At 46.9% G+C, this 17,671-nt stretch overlaps 1 protein-coding gene across 4 annotated transcripts in view; it reads right to left on the reverse strand.

Annotated features, from left to right (window-relative positions):
• The window catches only part of LOC105030282 (MAM domain-containing glycosylphosphatidylinositol anchor protein 1), a 439,262-nt gene that overhangs the window by 62,848 nt on the left and 358,743 nt on the right, over positions 1 to 17,671 (reverse strand). For all 4 annotated transcript variants that reach the window (XM_013133057.4, XM_020053829.3, XM_020053828.3 and 1 more), the window contains exon 17: positions 14,162 to 14,292. In XM_013133057.4, the coding sequence (XP_012988511.2) occupies positions 14,162 to 14,292 (131 nt within the window). The remainder of the gene's footprint in view (positions 1 to 14,161; positions 14,293 to 17,671) is intronic.

Consider the following 17,671-nt stretch of genomic DNA (forward strand, 5'->3'; position numbering starts at 1 on the left):
CCTCCATCACCCTGTAGAGGGTATAGAGCTGGTCCAGTGTTCCACGGCCTGGACGAAAACCACACTGTTCCTCCTGAATCCGAGGTTCTACTATCGGCCGTATTCTCCTCTCCAGAACCCTGGCATAGACTTTCCCGGGGAGGCTGAGAAGTGTGATCCCCCTATAGTTGGAACACACCCTCCGGTCCCCCTTCTTATAAAGAGGGACCACCACCCCGGTCTGCCATCCCAGAGGCACTGTCCCCGACTGCCACGCGATGTTGCACAGGCGTGTCAGCCAAGACAGCCCCACAACATCCAGAGACTTGAGGTACTCAGGGCGGATCTCATCCACCCCCGGTGCCTTGCCACCGAGGAGTTTCTTAACCACCTCGGTGACTTCAGCCCGGGTGATGGACGAGTCCACCTCTGAGCCTTCATCCTCTGCCTCCTCAATGGAAGACGTGACGGCGGGATTGAGGAGATCCTCGAAGTACTCCTTCCACCGCCCGACGACATCCCCAGTTGAGGTCAACAGCTGCCCACCTCTACTGTAAACAGCGTTGGTAGGGCACTGTTTCCCTCTCCTGAGGCGCCGGATGGTTTGCCAGAATCTCTTCGAGGCCAGCCGATAGTCCTTCTCCATGGCCTCACCGAACTCCTCCCAGGCCCGAGTTTTTGCCTCCACAACCACCCGGGCTGCAGTCCGCTTGGCCTGTCGGTACCCGTCAGCTGCCTCTGGAGTCCCACAAGCCAACCAGGCCTGATAGGACTCCTTCTTCAGCTTGACAGCATCCCTTACTTCCGGTGTCCACCACCGGGTTCGGGGATTGCCGCCTCGACAGGCACCGGAGACCTTACGGCCACAGCTCCGAGCGGCCGCTTCAACAATGGCGGTGGAGAACATGGTCCACTCGGACTCAATATCTCCAACCTCCCTCGGGATCCAGTCAAAGCTCTGCCGGAGGTGGGAGTTAAAGATCTCTCTGACAGGAGACTCGGCCAGACGTTCCCAGCAGACCCTTACAGTACGCTTGGGCCTGCCGAGTCTGTCCAGCTTCCTCCCCCGCCATCGGATCCAACTCACAACCAGGTGGTGATCAGTTGACAGCTCCGCCCCTCTCTTCACCCGAGTGTCCAAGACATATGGCCGCAGGTCAGATGAAACGACAACAAAGTCGATCATCGACCTGCGGCCTAGGGTGTCCTGGTGCCACGTGCACTGATGGACATCCTTATGCTTGAACATGGTGTTCGTTATGGACAAACTGTGACTAGCACAGAAGTCCAATAACTGAACACCGCTCGGGTTCAGATCAGGGGGGCCGTTCCTCCCAATCACGCCCCTCCAGGTATCACTGTCGTTGCCCACGTGGGCGTTGAAGTCCCCCAGTAGAACGATAGAGTCCCCAGTCGGAGCACTTTCCAGCACCCCTCCCAGAGACTCCAAGAAGGTCGGGTACTCTGCACTGCCGTTCGGCCCGTAGGCACAAACAACAGTGAGAGACCTATCCCCGACCCGTAGGCGCAGGGAAACGACCCTCTCGTTCACCGGGGTAAACTCCAACACATGGCGGCAGAGCTGGGGAGCTATAAGCAAACCCACACCAGCCCGCCGCCTCTCACCATGGGCAACTCCAGAGTGGTGAAGAGTCCATCCTCTCTCAAGGAGTGTGGTTCCAGAGCCCAAGCCGTGCGTAGAGGTGATCCCGACTACCTCTAGTCGGAACCTCTCAACCTCACGCACCATCTCAGGCTCCTTCCCCGCCAGCGAGGTGACATTCCACGTCCCTAGAGCTAGTTTCCGTGTCCGGGGATCGGGTTGTCTAGGCCCCTGCCTTCGACTGCCGCCCGATCCTCTCTGCACCGGCCCCTTATGGTCCCTCCTGTGGGTGGTGAGCCCACGGGAGGGCGGCCCCATGTCGCTCGTTCGGGCTTGGCCCGGCCGGGCCCCATGGGGAAAGGCCCGGCCACCAGGCGCTCGCGAACGAGCCCCAACCCCGGGCCTGGCTCCAGGGTGGGGCCCCGGCTGCGCCATGCCGGGCGACGTCACAGGACACACAATTTTCTTCTCACAGAGGCTGTGTGGTTACACAGAATTTCAAATGGTGTACATGGACAACACACCGGACCAGCAAAGCAACCTTTTGGGTATACAGATGAACTCAGAATTGCTTACAATAAAAAAATAATAATAATATATATATATATACATCGGTCTGTGACCTTCAGCACTCACTGGACCGGTTCGCAGCCGAGTGCGAAGCGGTTGGGATGAGGATAAGCACTTCTAAATCTGAGGCCATGGTTCTCAGCAGGAAACCAATGGAGTGCCTCCTCCAGGTAGGGAATGTGGCGTTACCCCAAGTAAAGCATTTCAAATATATCGGGGTCTTGTTCGAGAGTGAGGGGACAATGGAGCGGGAGATTGGCCGGAGAATCGGAGCAGTGGGGGCGGTAATTGCATTCACTTTACCGCACCGTTGTGACGAAAAGAGAGCTGAGCCAGAAGGCAAAGCTCTCGATATACCGGTCAATTTTCATTCCTACCCTCACCTATGGTCATAAAGGCTGGGTCATGACCGAAAGAACTAGATTGCCAGTGCAAGCGGCTGGAATGGGTTTCCTCAGAAGGGTGAGAAGCTCAGTCATCCGTGAGGAACTCGGAGTAGAGCCGCTGCTCCTTTGCATCGAAAGGAGCCAGCTGAGGTGGTTCGGGCATCTGGTAAGGATGCCCCCACGACGTCTCCCTAGGGAGGTGTTCCAGGCATGTCCAGCTGGGAGGAAACCTCGGGGTAGGCCCAGGACTAGGTGGAGAGATTATATTTCAACACTGGCCTGGGAACGCCTCGGGATCCCCCAGTCAGAGCTGGCAAATGTGGCAGTTTGGGCCAATTTGGACGTTGCCAGTGGTATAGACATTAATGGTTGTATGTTGAGTTATTTTGAGGGGACAGCAAATGTACACTTATACAAGCTGTACACTCACTACTTTACATTGTAGCAAAATGTAATTTATTCAATGTTGTCACATGAAAAGATATAATCAAATATTAGCAAAAATGTGAGGGTGTACTCACTTTTGTGAGATATATATATACACACAATGGGGAGAACAAGTATTTGACAGGTTTTCCTACTTACAAAGCATGTAGAGGTCTATAATTTTTATCATAGGTACACATCAACTGTGAGAGACGGAATCTAAAACAAAAATCCAGAAAATCACATTGTATGATTTTTAAATAATTGATTTGCCCCTCCAAGAACTGCCACCTTAACGTGGTGGAGGGGTTTGAGTACCCGAGTGACCCTAGGAGCTATGTTGTCTGGGGCTATATGCCCCTGGTAGGGTCTCCCAAGGCAAACAGGTCTTAGGCGACGGGTCAGACTAAGAGCGGTTCAAAACCCCTTAATGAAGAATAACATTTTGAGTACCGTGACGTCGCCCGGTATGGCGCAGCCGGGGCCCCACCCCGGAGCCAGGCCCGGGGTTGGGGCTCGAATGCGAGCGCCTGGTGGCCGGGCCTTCCCCCATGGGGCCCGGCCGGGCTCAGCCCGAACGGGTGACGTGGGGCCGCCCTCCCGTGGGCTCACCACCCACAGGAGGGACCATAAGGGGCCGGTGCAAAGAGGATCGGGCGGCAGTCGAAGGCAGGGGCCTAGACAACCCGATCTCTGGACACAGAAACTGGCTCTAGGGACGTGGAATGTCACCTCGCTGGCGGGGAAGGAGCCTGAGTTAGTGCGTGAGGTTGAGAGGTTCCGATTAGAGGTAGTCGGGATCACCTCTACGCACGGCTTGGGCTCTGGAACCACACTCCTTGAGAGAGGATGGACTCTTCACCACTCTGGAGTTGCCCATGGTGAGAGGCGGCGGGCTGGTGTGGGTTTGCTCATAGCTCCCCAGCTCTGCCGCCATGTGTTGGAGTTTACCCCGGTGAACGAGAGGGTCGTTTCCCTGCGCCTACGGGTCGGGGATAGGTCTCTCACTGTTGTTTGTGCCTACGGGCCGAACCGCAGTGCAGAGTACCCGACCTTCTTGGAGTCTCTGGGAGGGGTGCTGGAAAGTGCTCCGACTGGGGACTCTATTGTTCTACTGGGGGACTTCAACGCCCACGTGGGCAACGACAGTGACACCTGGAGGGGCGTGATTGGGAGGAACGGCCCCCCTGATCTGAACCCGAGTGGTGTTCAGTTATTGGACTTCTGTGCTAGTCACAGTTTGTCCATAACGAACACCATGTTCAAGCATAAGGGTGTCCATCAGTGCACGTGGCACCAGGACACCCTAGGCCGCAGGTCGATGATCGACTTTGTTGTCGTCTCATCTGACCTGCGGCCGTATGTCTTGGACACTCGGGTGAAGAGAGGGGCGGAGCTGTCAACTGATCACCACCTGGTGGTGAGTTGGATCCGATGGTGGGGGAGGAAGCTGGACAGACTCGGCAGGCCCAAGCGTACTGTAAGGGTCTGCTGGGAACGTCTGGCCGAGTCTCCTGTCAGAGAGATCTTTAACTCCCACCTCCGGCAGAGCTTCGACTGGATCCCGAGGGAGGTTGGAGATATTGAGTCCGAGTGGACCATGTTCTCCACCGCCATTGTCGAAGCGGCCGCTCGGAGCTGTGGCCGTAAGGTCTCCGGTGCCTGTCGAGGCGGCAATCCCCGAACCCGGTGGTGGACACCGGAAGTAAGGGATGCCGTCAAGCTGAAGAAGGAGTCCTATCAGGCCTGGTTGGCTTGTGGGACTCCTGAGGCAGCTGACGGGTACCGACAGGCCAAGCGGGCTGCAGCCCGGGTGGTTGTGGAGGCAAAAACTCGGGCCTGGGAGGAGTTCGGTGAGGCCATGGAGAAGGACTATCGGCTGGCCTCGAAGAGATTCTGGCAAACCATCCGGCGCCTCAGGAGAGGGAAACAGTGCCCTACCAACGCTGTTTACAGTAGAGGTGGGCAGCTGTTGACCTCAACTGAGGATGTCGTCGGGCGGTGGAAGGAGTACTTCGAGGATCTCCTCAATCCCGCTGACATGTCTTCCATTGAGGAAGCAGAGGATGAGGGCTCAGTGGTGGACTCGTCCATCACCCGGGCTGAAGTCACAGAGGTGGTCAAGAAACTCCTCGGTGGCAAGGCACCGGGGGTGGATGAGATCCGCCCTGAGTACCTCAAGTCTCTGGATGTTGTGGGGCTGTCTTGGTTGACACGCCTGTGCAACATCGCGTGGCGGTCGGGGACAGTGCCTCTGGGATGGCAGACCGGGGTGGTGGTCCCTCTTTTTAAGAAGGGGGACCGGAGGGTGTGTTCCAACTATAGGGGGATCACACTTCTCAGCCTCCCCGGGAAAGTCTATGCCAGGGTTCTGGAGAGGAGAATACGGCCGATAGTAGAACCTCGGATTCAGGAGGAACAGTGTGGTTTTCGTCCGGGCCGTGGAACACTGGACCAGCTCTATACCCTCTACGGGGTGTTGGAGGGTTCATGGGAGTTTGCCCAACCAATCCACATGTGTTTTGTGGATTTGGAGAAGGCATTCGACTGTGTCCCTCGCGGCATCTTGTGGAGGGTGCTTGGGGAATATGGGGTCCTGGGTCCTTTGCTAAGGGCTGTCAGGTCCCTATACAACCGAAGCAGGAGCTTGGTCCGCATTGCCGGCAGTAAGTCAGACTTGTTCCCAGTGCATGTTGGACTCCGGCAGGGCTGCCCTTTGTCACCGGTTCTGTTTGTAATTTTTATGGACAGAATTTCTAGGCGCAGCCAGGGGCCGGAGGGTGTCAGGTTTGGGGACCACACGATTTCGTCTCTGCTCTTTGCAGATGATGTTGTCGTGTTGGCCCCTTCTAACCAGGACCTTCAGCATGCACTGGGACGGTTTGCAGCCGAGTGTGAAGCGGTGGGGATGAAAATCAGTACCTCCAAATCCGAGGCCATGGTCCTCAGTCGGAAAAGGGTGGCTTGCCCACTTCAGGTTGGTGGAGAGTGCCTGCCTCAAGTGGAGGAGTTTAAGTATCTAGGGGTCTTGTTCACGAGTGAGGGAAGGATGGAACGGGAGATTGACAGACGGATCGGTGCAGCTTCTGCAGTAATGCAGTCGATGTATCGGTCTGTCGTGGTGAAGAAAGAGCTGAGCCGCAAGGCGAAGCTCTCGATTTACCAGTCAATCTACGTTCCTACTCTCACCTATGGTCATGAGCTTTGGGTCATGACCGAAAGGACAAGATCCCGGATACAGGCGGCCGAAATGAGTTTTCTCCGCAGGGTGGCTGGGCGATCCCTTAGAGATAGGGTGAGAAGCTCGGTCACCCGGGAGGAGCTCAGAGTAGAGCCGTTGCTCCTCCACATCGAGAGGGGTCAGCTGAGGTGGCTTGGGCATCTTTTTCGGATGCCTCCGGAACGCCTTCCTGGGAAGGTGTTCCGGTCCCATCCCACCGGGAGGAGACCCCGGGGAAGACCTAGGACACGCTGGAGGGACTATGTCTCCCGGCTGGCCTGGGAACGCCTCGGTGTCCCCCCGGAAGAGCTAGAGGAAGTGTCTGGGGAGAGGGAAGTCTGGGCATCCCTGCTTAGACTGCTGCCCCCGCGACCCGGCCCCGGATAAGCGGTAGAAGATGGATGGATTTGCATTTTATTGCATGACATATGTATTTGATCACCTACCAACAAGTAAGAATTTCGGCTCTCACAGACCTGTTAGTTTTTTTTTTAAGAAGCCCTCCTGTTCTCCACTCATTACCTGTATTAACTGCACCTGTTTGAACTTGTTACCTGTATAAATGACACCTGTCCACACACTCAATCGAACAGACTCCAACCTCTCCACAATGGCCAAGACCAGAGAGCTGTGTAAGGACATCAGGGATAAAATTGTAGACCTGCACAAGGCTGGGATGGGCTACAGGACAATAGGCAAGCAGCTTGGTGAGAAGGCAACAACTGTTGGCGCAATTATTATAAAATGGAAGAAGTTCAAGATGACGGTCAATCTCACTCAGTCTGGGGCTCCATGCAAGATCTCTCCTCGTGGGGCATCAATGATCATGAGGAAGGTGAGGGATCAGCCCAGAACTACATGGCAGGACCTGGTCAATGACCAGAAGAGAGCTGAGACCACAGTCTCAAAGAAAACCATTATTAACACACTACGCCGTCATGGATTAAAATCCTGCAGCGCACACAAGGTCCCCCTGCTCAAGCCAGCGCATGTCCAGGTTTGCCAATGACCATCTGGATGATCCAGAGGAGGAATGGGAGAAGGTAAAGTGGTCTGATGAGACAAAAATAGAGCTTTTTTGTCTAATCTCCACTCGCCGTGTTTGGAGGAAGAAGAAGGATGAGTACAACCCCAAGAACACCATCCCAACCATGAAGCATGGAGGTGGAAATATCATTCTTTGGGGATGCTTTTCTGCAAAGGAGACAGGACGACTGCACTGTATTGAGGGGAGGATGGATGGGGCCATGTATCTTGGCCAACAACCTCCTTTCCTCAGTAAGAGCATTGAAGATGGGTCGTGGCTGGGACCCGAAACACACTGCAACTAAGGAGTGTCTCCGTAAGAAGCATCTCAAGGTCCTGGAGTGGCCTAGTCAGTCTCCAGACAAAACTTTGGAGGGAGCTGGAAGTTCGTATTGCCCAGCGACAGCCCCGAAACCTGAAGGATCTGGAGAAGGTCTGTATGGAGGAGTGGGCCAAAATCCCTGCTGCAGTGTGTGCAAACCTGGTCAAAAACTACAGGAAACGTATGATCTCTGTAATTGCAAACAAAGGTTTCTGTACCAAATATTAAGTTCTGCTTTTCTGATACTTTTTTTTAGATTCTGTCACTCACAGTTGAAGAGTACCTATGATAAAATTACAGACTTCTACATGCTTTGTTAGTGGGAAAACCTGCAAAATCGGCAGTGTATCAAATACTTGTTCTCCCCACTGTACATATACATATATATGAATATATTTAAAAAAGAAGATTCAGGTAGCAGTGGTGATACAGTAGTTGCTCGTAATAGTATTTGATTGTTTGTTTTCATTTGTTTTAATAAAATGTTTATAATTAACAGATTTCTTTTTAAATGTCATTATAAGTCTGTCCAAATGGTGCAAATATCTAGATTTCGTTTTGGATCAATTTCAGTCTTAAGTTTATTTTATTTTGAACAAACCCACTCATTTCAAATTGTCATTAATTAATTAGTTAGTTTGAGGTGTTACATGTTTTAACAATTGTGAATCAGACTCTGCTTCATTTGACTACACCAAAATATACTTGCTTAGTAGGTGTATGTGGGAACAGACAATGCTTCAAATTACAGCCCTCTTTCCTTGTAACTACACTGTAACTATGTAGGAACAGACACAGCTTCAAATTACAGCCCCTTTTCCTTGTAACTACAGTGCATTTACGTGGGAACAGTAAACGCTTCAAATTCAGCCCTCTTTCCTTGTAACTACAGTGTATTTACGTGGGAACAGTTAACACTTCAAATTTCAGCCTTCTTTCCTTGTAACTACAGTGTATTTACATGGGAAGAGACACTGCTTCAAATTACAGCCCCCTTTCCTTGTAGATACATTTTAACTATGTGGGAACAGACAATGCTTCAAATTACAGCCCTCTTTCTATGTAACTACACTATAACTATCTGGGTACAGACACTGCTTCAAATTGCAGCCCTCTTTCATTGTAACTACACTGTAACTACATGGGAACAGACACTGCTTCAAATTACAGCCCCTTTTCCTTGTAACTATAGTGCATTTACGTGGGCACAGTCAACGCTTCAAATTTCAGCCCTCTTTCCTTGTAACTACAGTGTATTTACATGGGAAGAGACACTGCTTCAAATTACAGCCCTCTTTCCTTGTAACTACACTGTAACTATGTGGGAAGAGACATGGCTTCAAATTAAAGCCCCCTTTCCTTCTAACTACAGTGTATTTACGTGGGAACAGACACCACTTCAAAATAAGGCCCCCTTTCCTTGTAGATACATTGTAACTACGTGGGAACAGACACTGCTTCAAATTACAGCTCTCTTTCTATGTAACTACACTATAACTATCTGGGTACAGACACTGCTTCAAATTACAGCCCTCTTTCTATGTAACTACACTGTAACTATGTGGGAACAGACACCGCTTCAAATCACAGCCCCCTTTCCTTGTAACTACAATGTAACTACGTAGGAACAGACACTGCTTCATATTACAGCACTCTTTCCTTGTAACGACACTGTAACTATGTGGGAACAGACACTGCTTCAAATTACAGCCCTCTTTCCTTGTAACTACACTGTAACTATGTGGGAACAGACACCACTTCAAATTACAGCCCTCAAAACCTGCAACTACAGTGCATTTACGTGGGAACAGTCAACGCTTCAAATTACAGGCGTCTTTCCTTGTAAAACTACACAAGGAAATATACTGTAACAAAAGTATAAGTGTTGTTGGTACCGTATAAGAACTAGTTAAAGATGATGGACTTACTGGGAACTTACATGGTAAGTAAGAGTGAAGTTCACAAGGTATAAGAATAAGCTACAATTAACAGGATGATGGTGTGAAGGTATGTTATGGAGCATTAAATGAAAACAAATGATAATTTACCACTTTTTCTTTTTATCAGGTGTTATTTTCAAAATAGACTAGTTTTAATGTGTATTTCCACCACATCTAATGGATCTTATTTGTATCTACATTTGGAAACAACACAACATTTAAGAGATGTGCATAGTGAGCTAGGCACCTTTGGTTATCCACATTAAAGTATACCTTCTAATGTAAAGAGTTCAATTTTCCTTAACAACCATAAAATCGAACTCTTATTTGTTAAGCCTACCTGTTTAATGTGTTAGCTTCTCACTTTCACCGCGACAAAATAACAGCCTACACTGGAGCGCTTACGATCTGGCATTGGAGAGAAAACATTCATGTGGCCACCTATTATGAGGAGAAGCATTGTGGGCTGTAGAACACCTAACAGATACGTGTTTTCTGTGGCTTGATTCGTAACATGGATCTATAATCAATTCATACATTTGTGACTGATGTCAACGCGACTTTTGGTTTGGCAAGAACCGATTGCCCAAAGCGTGTGTTGGCGGTGAAACGTTGCGCTAAGCGGAGAAATGCGCATCATCTTTCTTTTCTCTTAAATCCTTAATTTCACACGCAAACTTGCAATAAAGTAATTAAATGTGACTTGAAAAACTAACAGTTAAATGGTAAATTCATAAGCACCAATAAGAATGACAATTATATACTTTCAAAATTGAATTTCCTAAGTAGTTTAGGAGTAGTATCGTTTTTCGTTAATAAGTACACGTAACACCTACATTGTTCCTACATAACTACCCATTCTTACCACGTACTTAGGTTCTTGTTACTACGTAGTTATGTGGGAACTACCCTGTAACGGGCAGTAATTTGAAGGGTTACCAATTATTATATATTAATATTTCTGTTCTAATATGTTTTATTGGCCATTGAACTTGTTATTTAAGAAAATTTTAGACTTTGGTTGAAAAAGTGGGACATCATTTCAATAAATAATTCAAATAAAATTGCTTTACAAATAATTACTCTTTTGGGATACAGCGCACGTAAAAGTCATGTAAAATGTAAAGTGCATATTGAAACATAAAAATGGGTTACTGACTTTTAGGCACAAATGGTTAAGAAATGCATATTTTTTGTAGGGTAAATCTTGATTTATAAGGTCCTATGGATACTATTTTGTGCAGAATTTCAACTGAATTTGTTAAGTGAGACTGATTGATATAGAACAACCCTTCTCACATCTCCAGCATTTGATGTTGAAGGCAAATACATAATCCTGCAGTGGTGGATATAAAACATTAATGGTGGGTTGAGCACTATGCTCAATTGGTTGTGTCTGCCACAATTGGTTATGCTGGCAAATGATCAGATGCATAATTTTTTACATAAAATACTCTAGAACAGGGGTGGGCAATATTTTTCACTGGGGGGCCACACTGAATATGTCAGAGAGCATCGTGGGCCAGATTACTTTTTTAACCAACATGCCTAAAAAACACACAACATAGCTAACTCTGTTAACTTGCATATAATATTTATGCATATTTATTTTCCATGCAACACCGTTTTCATAATTGAATTGAATTTACTTTAACAATGTTTTTTATGTTATTTTCTGTTAACAACTGTTATTGGCAAAGGCCTAAAAAATCCCTTTTTAGGGTTATTACTCAACAGAAATGTTGCAACACATATTTGCCTTAAAACTTAACTTTCAACTCAACAGAGTAAGCTACATTACATAAGATATAGTGTATAACAGTTATATAGGTATAATAGTTATTAGGGCAGACATAAGTCTATGAAATCACTTCTGAAGATTTTTGCCGTCATCTAACTTTTTTTGTACTACGTGCTTTTAACGACGGCGATTCCAGCAGCCCAGACCCAAGAAATCAACTTTTAGGGCTACTCACTCAATATGAACAGGAGAGCCTCATATGGGCGTTGACAAGTTAGGTGGAGTCAGGAGTAATTTCTGTTGAAGGAGTGTGCGGTACTGTTGAAGCAGTGTGCGGAACTGCTGCAAGATGTTCATCTGCGCTTGGACTTGTTGAATTGTAGCATCGGTGGACAGTTTTTGTATTTCGCTCCCGGCTTGCTCTGGAAGTGCCTCTGCAAATTGTACTCTGTAACATTAGCTTAACATATTAAGCAAGTTGCTTTACCTGCGACATCTGCAAATAAATATTTTCGTTATCAACTTTTCTTAGGCTCATTTCCAGAGATCGCTAGCCATCAATTGCGTATAGTACGTACAAATTATAACTTCCGCGCGTGGATTGTGGTGCTGGTCCCTACGTATCATAGCAACGTAAATACCTTGTTTCAACTTACAGGTATTTTAAACAGACAGTATGATACTGCTGTACTTATTACTGGTGCCACGGGACTTTTAATTTTAAAATACATTAATATGCAACAATAAATAAAGTAACGTAATCTGCGGACCTCGTCAGGTATTTTTTATTTTGTATTATTTTAAGTTTTGGATGTATCGCGGGCCGGATAGAATGACTCAGGCCCGAGGGCCTTATCTTGCCCAGGTCTGCTCTAGAACATGCTATGTAATCTAAAACACAGTGTTTCAAACATCTTACTTATTGTAACGGGGACAGACGCAGGGAACGGACACAGGGTGTGTTCAGGGCCCTAATGGGATGCACAGGGGGGGGGGGGGTTGAGTAGAAAAATAAAAACCAAAGTTCAAACCCCCTTTTTTGGGAGGTGGCGTTGACTCTGGGGCAGCGTCCTGGTGGGGGTTTGAGAGGAATGGGTATGTTCGGTGACTTCTACACCCACCATCCTCCTTCTCGCCTTGTACCACATTTTGCACCTCTTTACTTCTTCCGGAAGCTACCAGCTATTTTTGTTTTGTGCACTGAGGCGATGCTGATTTGTGGGGTGTGAACGACTTCTAACCACAGTAATTATGAATCTTTTGCGAGAGTTATGTATTTAGATGGTGCTGAACACTGGTCATCTTCTAATTATGTACTTTGTTAACTTGACTTAGCATTTTTGCACAGTGACATTTGTACTGATATATCATGCAGACTGCCACGTGTTAACAATTTGTAAGTATTTAATATAAGTACTTTGAATTTGTTTGGTCTTTTTTGTTTTATGATCATTGGTAGAGAAACTTCATCAGCTGATGCACAAGCATTTCACTACACCCGAAACAACATCTTCTGTATGAGACTAATACAACTTTAAAACTTGGAACAACTTAGTTGGTTGCAGCTCAATTGCCATTAGTACTGTTGTTTTAAAGCACTTTGTTGATAACAGTGTTGAACTAGTTCTGATTCGTCCTTTCTGCAGACCCTAGGTAATTTTGGTCCCATGACACACAACATCACTGGTTGCTTTAGAGTGTCACCAGGAAACTGAATCTAACAACACATGGGTCTTCTTGCATAATCACACACTCAAGCAAGCCCTCCAGGCTTCTTCCCCTTCCTCTCAGTGCATTCATCATCGATTCCATTTTTCCTCACTCACACACACACACACACACACACACACACACACAGTGTATCTGGAATCGTTACGAAACACCACAAGGCCCTGACTACCTCATAAATATTCCCTGCTAATCCACCTGTCATAGCTAATTGCTGAAGAGGGTAGGAGACTGCGAATGTGTGTGTATGTCTAAGCCTGTGTACTTTTGTCGGTGTGGAATTGTGTGCCTTGACTAAAGCTATTATTCTTTGGCCTTGAGTCTATGGGGCCCTACGAACCGGACCAATGTGTATCGATCGTGTTTCATTAGGTCTCAGGGCTGGGGCAGAGGGATAGAAATAGACACAAGGTCGGTTACTGGGGGGAAACAATTGGAATGCGGGGGAGATTGGACCATTGTAATGCTTTGGATTTACTCTGGAATCTAGTATTTCCTGGTGTCACAGGCATTTGATTAATTATTTTAGTCTTTCACGTTCATACACTCTCTGGCTGGAGGTGCATACATCTCAGACACGCTCACACACCAGAAAAACAAACTCTTAAAGCGCAGTTGCTCACAAGCAAACCCAACTACACATTCTGCCACTGTAAATGCACACCTGCGAATGCATGTGAACAGCCAAAAGAGCCTTATATCTACACACTTACACCCACCCAGAAACACAAACATTAATGGCACTTACAAATGCATGTGTACCCACACACTCCAGAACGCGCACATGCATATGCAGAAATGCACACATGCATGGCACTTACACATGCATGAATCCTCACATCCAAGCACACACACATGCTAAACACAATGGACCGTAGCCCTGAACACTGCCAACTGCACCCACCACACAGTCATCACTTCAACATTTCCTGACCTCCAAACCAAGCTGAGTGGACTTTGTTAACATGCCAATACGGAAGTTCATGCAAGATGATTGCGTTAGGGTAAATGTTTGAATATGTTTTATATTTACAACTTTTGTTAGTAAAACATTTCTTTATTTTGTACATTTAAGGCATTCTTTAATGCATAATGTATTGCCTCTTCTCAAGCTTACTTGAAAACTAAAACTAATTATTAAAAATAATCAGGATGCTGGCAAAATATAAAGCAGTTTTGGAAATGTTTGATTAGACATGCTGGCTGATGGAGGGCCATACCTGAAAGGGTCCACTAGGGTTGAAGTTGATGTTGGCTTGTTTCCAATCAGAACTTTGGTTTCCCTTCAGACTCCAGACCAAATTGTCCACAGAGGCGATGCCTTTTACCCTCATCCACACGTTCAGGTAACCTAGAGTTGGGGGGTAAAGGCAAGTTAAAGTAGAGTTTTGGAGAAATGTGCATATGTTATCTGAATGAAGGCATGTACTGTATGCGCGCATCTCTTTCTCTCTCACTCTCTACTGTGATAATGTAGCATACCCATACACATCTATACAATTTCATCACACTCTGGTGATAGGAAGACAGAATCACAAGGTGGGGAGCTAGGAAGACTCTGATGACGGCCGATGTAACTTAGGAATTGAATTCTTATAAAACTACTTTTGGGAACCCAATATAATATTTCGTTTCAAATTACAGCTGGACATAGAAACAAAAGGAATTTGCTTGGAGCTGACATACTCCAGTCACATGGGCAGCTTTTTTGTTGCTAGTTATACTCTTTGTCTTACCAAAAACCTTTCTTTATCCCTGTTCTTTGTCATTGTAAGATTGGCACCAGATTCAACATTCTTTGACAGCCCATGTGACTGGAGTCCCTTACTCTCTATGTCCTTTAGAACCTTGTTATTTTCTTGCGAACTCTCAGTTCAACAGGGTATACACTGATGAGCCAACACATTATGATCACCTGCCTAATATGCTGTTGATCCTCCATGTGCCGCAAAGACAGCGCTGACACACTGAGGCATGAACGCTGCAAGATCGCTGAAGATGTCCTGGGGTATTTGGCACCCTACAAGTACTGTAGGGTGCTAAATACCCTACAAGTAGACCCTACAAGTACTGTAGGGTGTGAGGTGGAGCCACCGTGGATCAGACTTGTTGGTCCAGCACATCCCACAAATGCTCAATTGGATTGAGATATGGGTAATTTGAAGGCTAGGGCAACATTTTGAACTCCTCATCATGTTCCTCAAACCATTCCCGAATAATGTGTGCAGTGTGGCAGGGCGCATTTTCCTGCTGAAAGAGGCCACTGCCATCAGGGAATACCATTGCCATGAAGGGGTGTATCTGGTCTGCAACAATGTTTAGGTTGGTGGCACATGTCAAATTGGAGTCCACATGAGTGCCCTGATCCAGGGTTCCCCAGTAGAACACTGCCCAGAGCATCACATTCCATCCACTTGTCATCTTCCCACAGTGCATCCTGGAAACATCACTTCCCCAGGTAGACAGCGCACATGTACAAGGCTGTCCATGTGATGTAAAAGAAAACAGGACTCATCGGACCAGGCATTCTTTCTCCACTGCTCCAAGGTCCAACTCCAACAAGTGCATGCCCATTGTAGACGCTTTCAATGGTGGATGGGGCATCAGGGGCACTCTGAGTGGTCTGCGGCTAAGCAGCCCCATACGCAGCAGGCTGTGATGCACTGTGTTGTGACGCATTCATCACGTAACCATCATTAACATTTTCTGTTATTTGTGCCAAAGTAGACCTTTTGTCGGTTGAGACCAGATGGGATAGCCTTCATTACCCTTGCACATCGATCAGCCTTGGGCTCCCCACATCCTTCCACCAGTTTTTGATTTGCCCTCCTCGGAACACTGCCGGTATGTACTCACCACTACTGACCAGGAGCACCCCACAAGCCATGTCATTTCAGAGATGCTCTGACCCAGTTGTCTGGCCGTTACAATTTGGCCTTTGTTAAAGTTGTTAAAGTCTTTAGTTCTGCCCATTTCTCCTGCATCCAACATGTTGACTACACAAATTGATTGTTCGCTTACAATCTAATCAACTCAGACCTTGACATGTGCCCTTGTTAGGAGATGAGTGATCATAATATTGTGGAAAAGGATATATATGATATATACTGGATGATATATGACCAACAGGCCTTTGTTTATGGCTTGCAGTACATGACAGGGATCTTGTTGTTTCTTGGGGCAACCAAGGAAGTAATGAACTGGACAGAAGGCTAGGTCTGAGGGACTGAGGAAACTGTTAAATTGTTAATCTGCTTGTTGGTTTGTTTTTGCAAAAGAAAAGCCCAAGGGCTCTGGGAAGGGGGGTGACCCACTGAGGTGACACCTCTGGTAAGGGTGGTGACCTACTGGGTGACTCCTATTTAGCCAGGGTCTGAACATCATTCAGTAACCAGTGTGTTGGATTTGACCTAGCCACTGTTTCCTGCAACTGCTGTATGAATTAAGGTTCGATTTGAGTATTCAGAATTTTCTCCATAACTTGTGGTAATTTCCACGACAGTATAAACCCACATTAAACCTATGAATGTGGGAAACACATTACCTCCCTAAATTGGAGTGGCCAGTTGCCTAGTGGTTAGAGCATCAGATTTCAAGGTTGCTAGATCGAATGCCCTCAATACCCCTTGGTCTGCGTACTATTAACCTCTTTAACACATCTGTTCTTTTATCGCACACCCTTTGTTTTCTTTCATTAACTGACTGAGATCTAGTCGGCAGCGAGGGACTGAGTTAGCCTGCTTAAACCCATCTGAACCCAGAAAAGTACTGTATGTCGGCTGCACGCACACATATTATACTGTACGTGACACTGCTCCAAGGTGCTGTTAAACAAGTGACCCCATTCACTCAAGGGAGAGCAAACTGAGGAAGTGAGGGATGGAAAGATAGAGGGCTCATGCAGGGAGGAATGGAAAGCAACATGAGTGGTGTGATACACTATGGCATTCAACTACATGGCCTTAGAGCGATGAGTCACAATCATTGTCACCTCACAACAGCGGTCTCCCTTACATCGTCTCAAGACTATTGCTTTATGATTAATGGTTACTAACAACAACATTAAGTCACCGTCACTTGATAAAAATCTAAATGACGATACTGAAATTAGTGTCTGTGTTTGTCCTATACATTTGCAGCCCTTCAAACGGGTGGCACAATAACTGTAAATGAGCATGGCTAGTTCAGCCAGTGAACCCGAGTGAGCATTGGCTCAGCAATGCATAAAAAACATTCTAGAATACAGCCACTGAACGCTTATGTAGAAAGTCAAAGCAGTCTTTGACTGAGGAATGTTATAAACAAGTAGAAAAGAGGAAAATAGTGATGGTTGTATTGCAGAAATATGTTGTGTAACTGTTTGTCATCAAATAATTAACTTTTTGTAACTATATTACGTTGTTAGCAGATTGTATGAAAATTTACTTCAGAGAATTCACGATCCTCATTGAGGAAGCGAATCAGGGTGGTTAAATTGACTGGTTATTGGCTTTTCTGTATTGCTACATGGCCCAGATCTGCTTCAGATTCAGGTCACTGGTTTATCACCTGACATGCTCTTTTCAGATTTCTTCAGATACACAACAAAATGTATTGTTCCTTCCATGAAGTCTTCCACATACTTATGCAGAATAGCATCCCCAAAAGATTGAAGGTGCACCATCATGCTTGACCTTTTATATTGGGTAAATACTGCAGAAAACTGTCCTTGGTTTTCACCAGACATCACT

This window comes from Esox lucius, chromosome 15 (genome assembly GCF_011004845.1).
Source record: "Esox lucius isolate fEsoLuc1 chromosome 15, fEsoLuc1.pri, whole genome shotgun sequence".
NCBI lineage: Eukaryota > Metazoa > Chordata > Actinopteri > Esociformes > Esocidae > Esox > Esox lucius.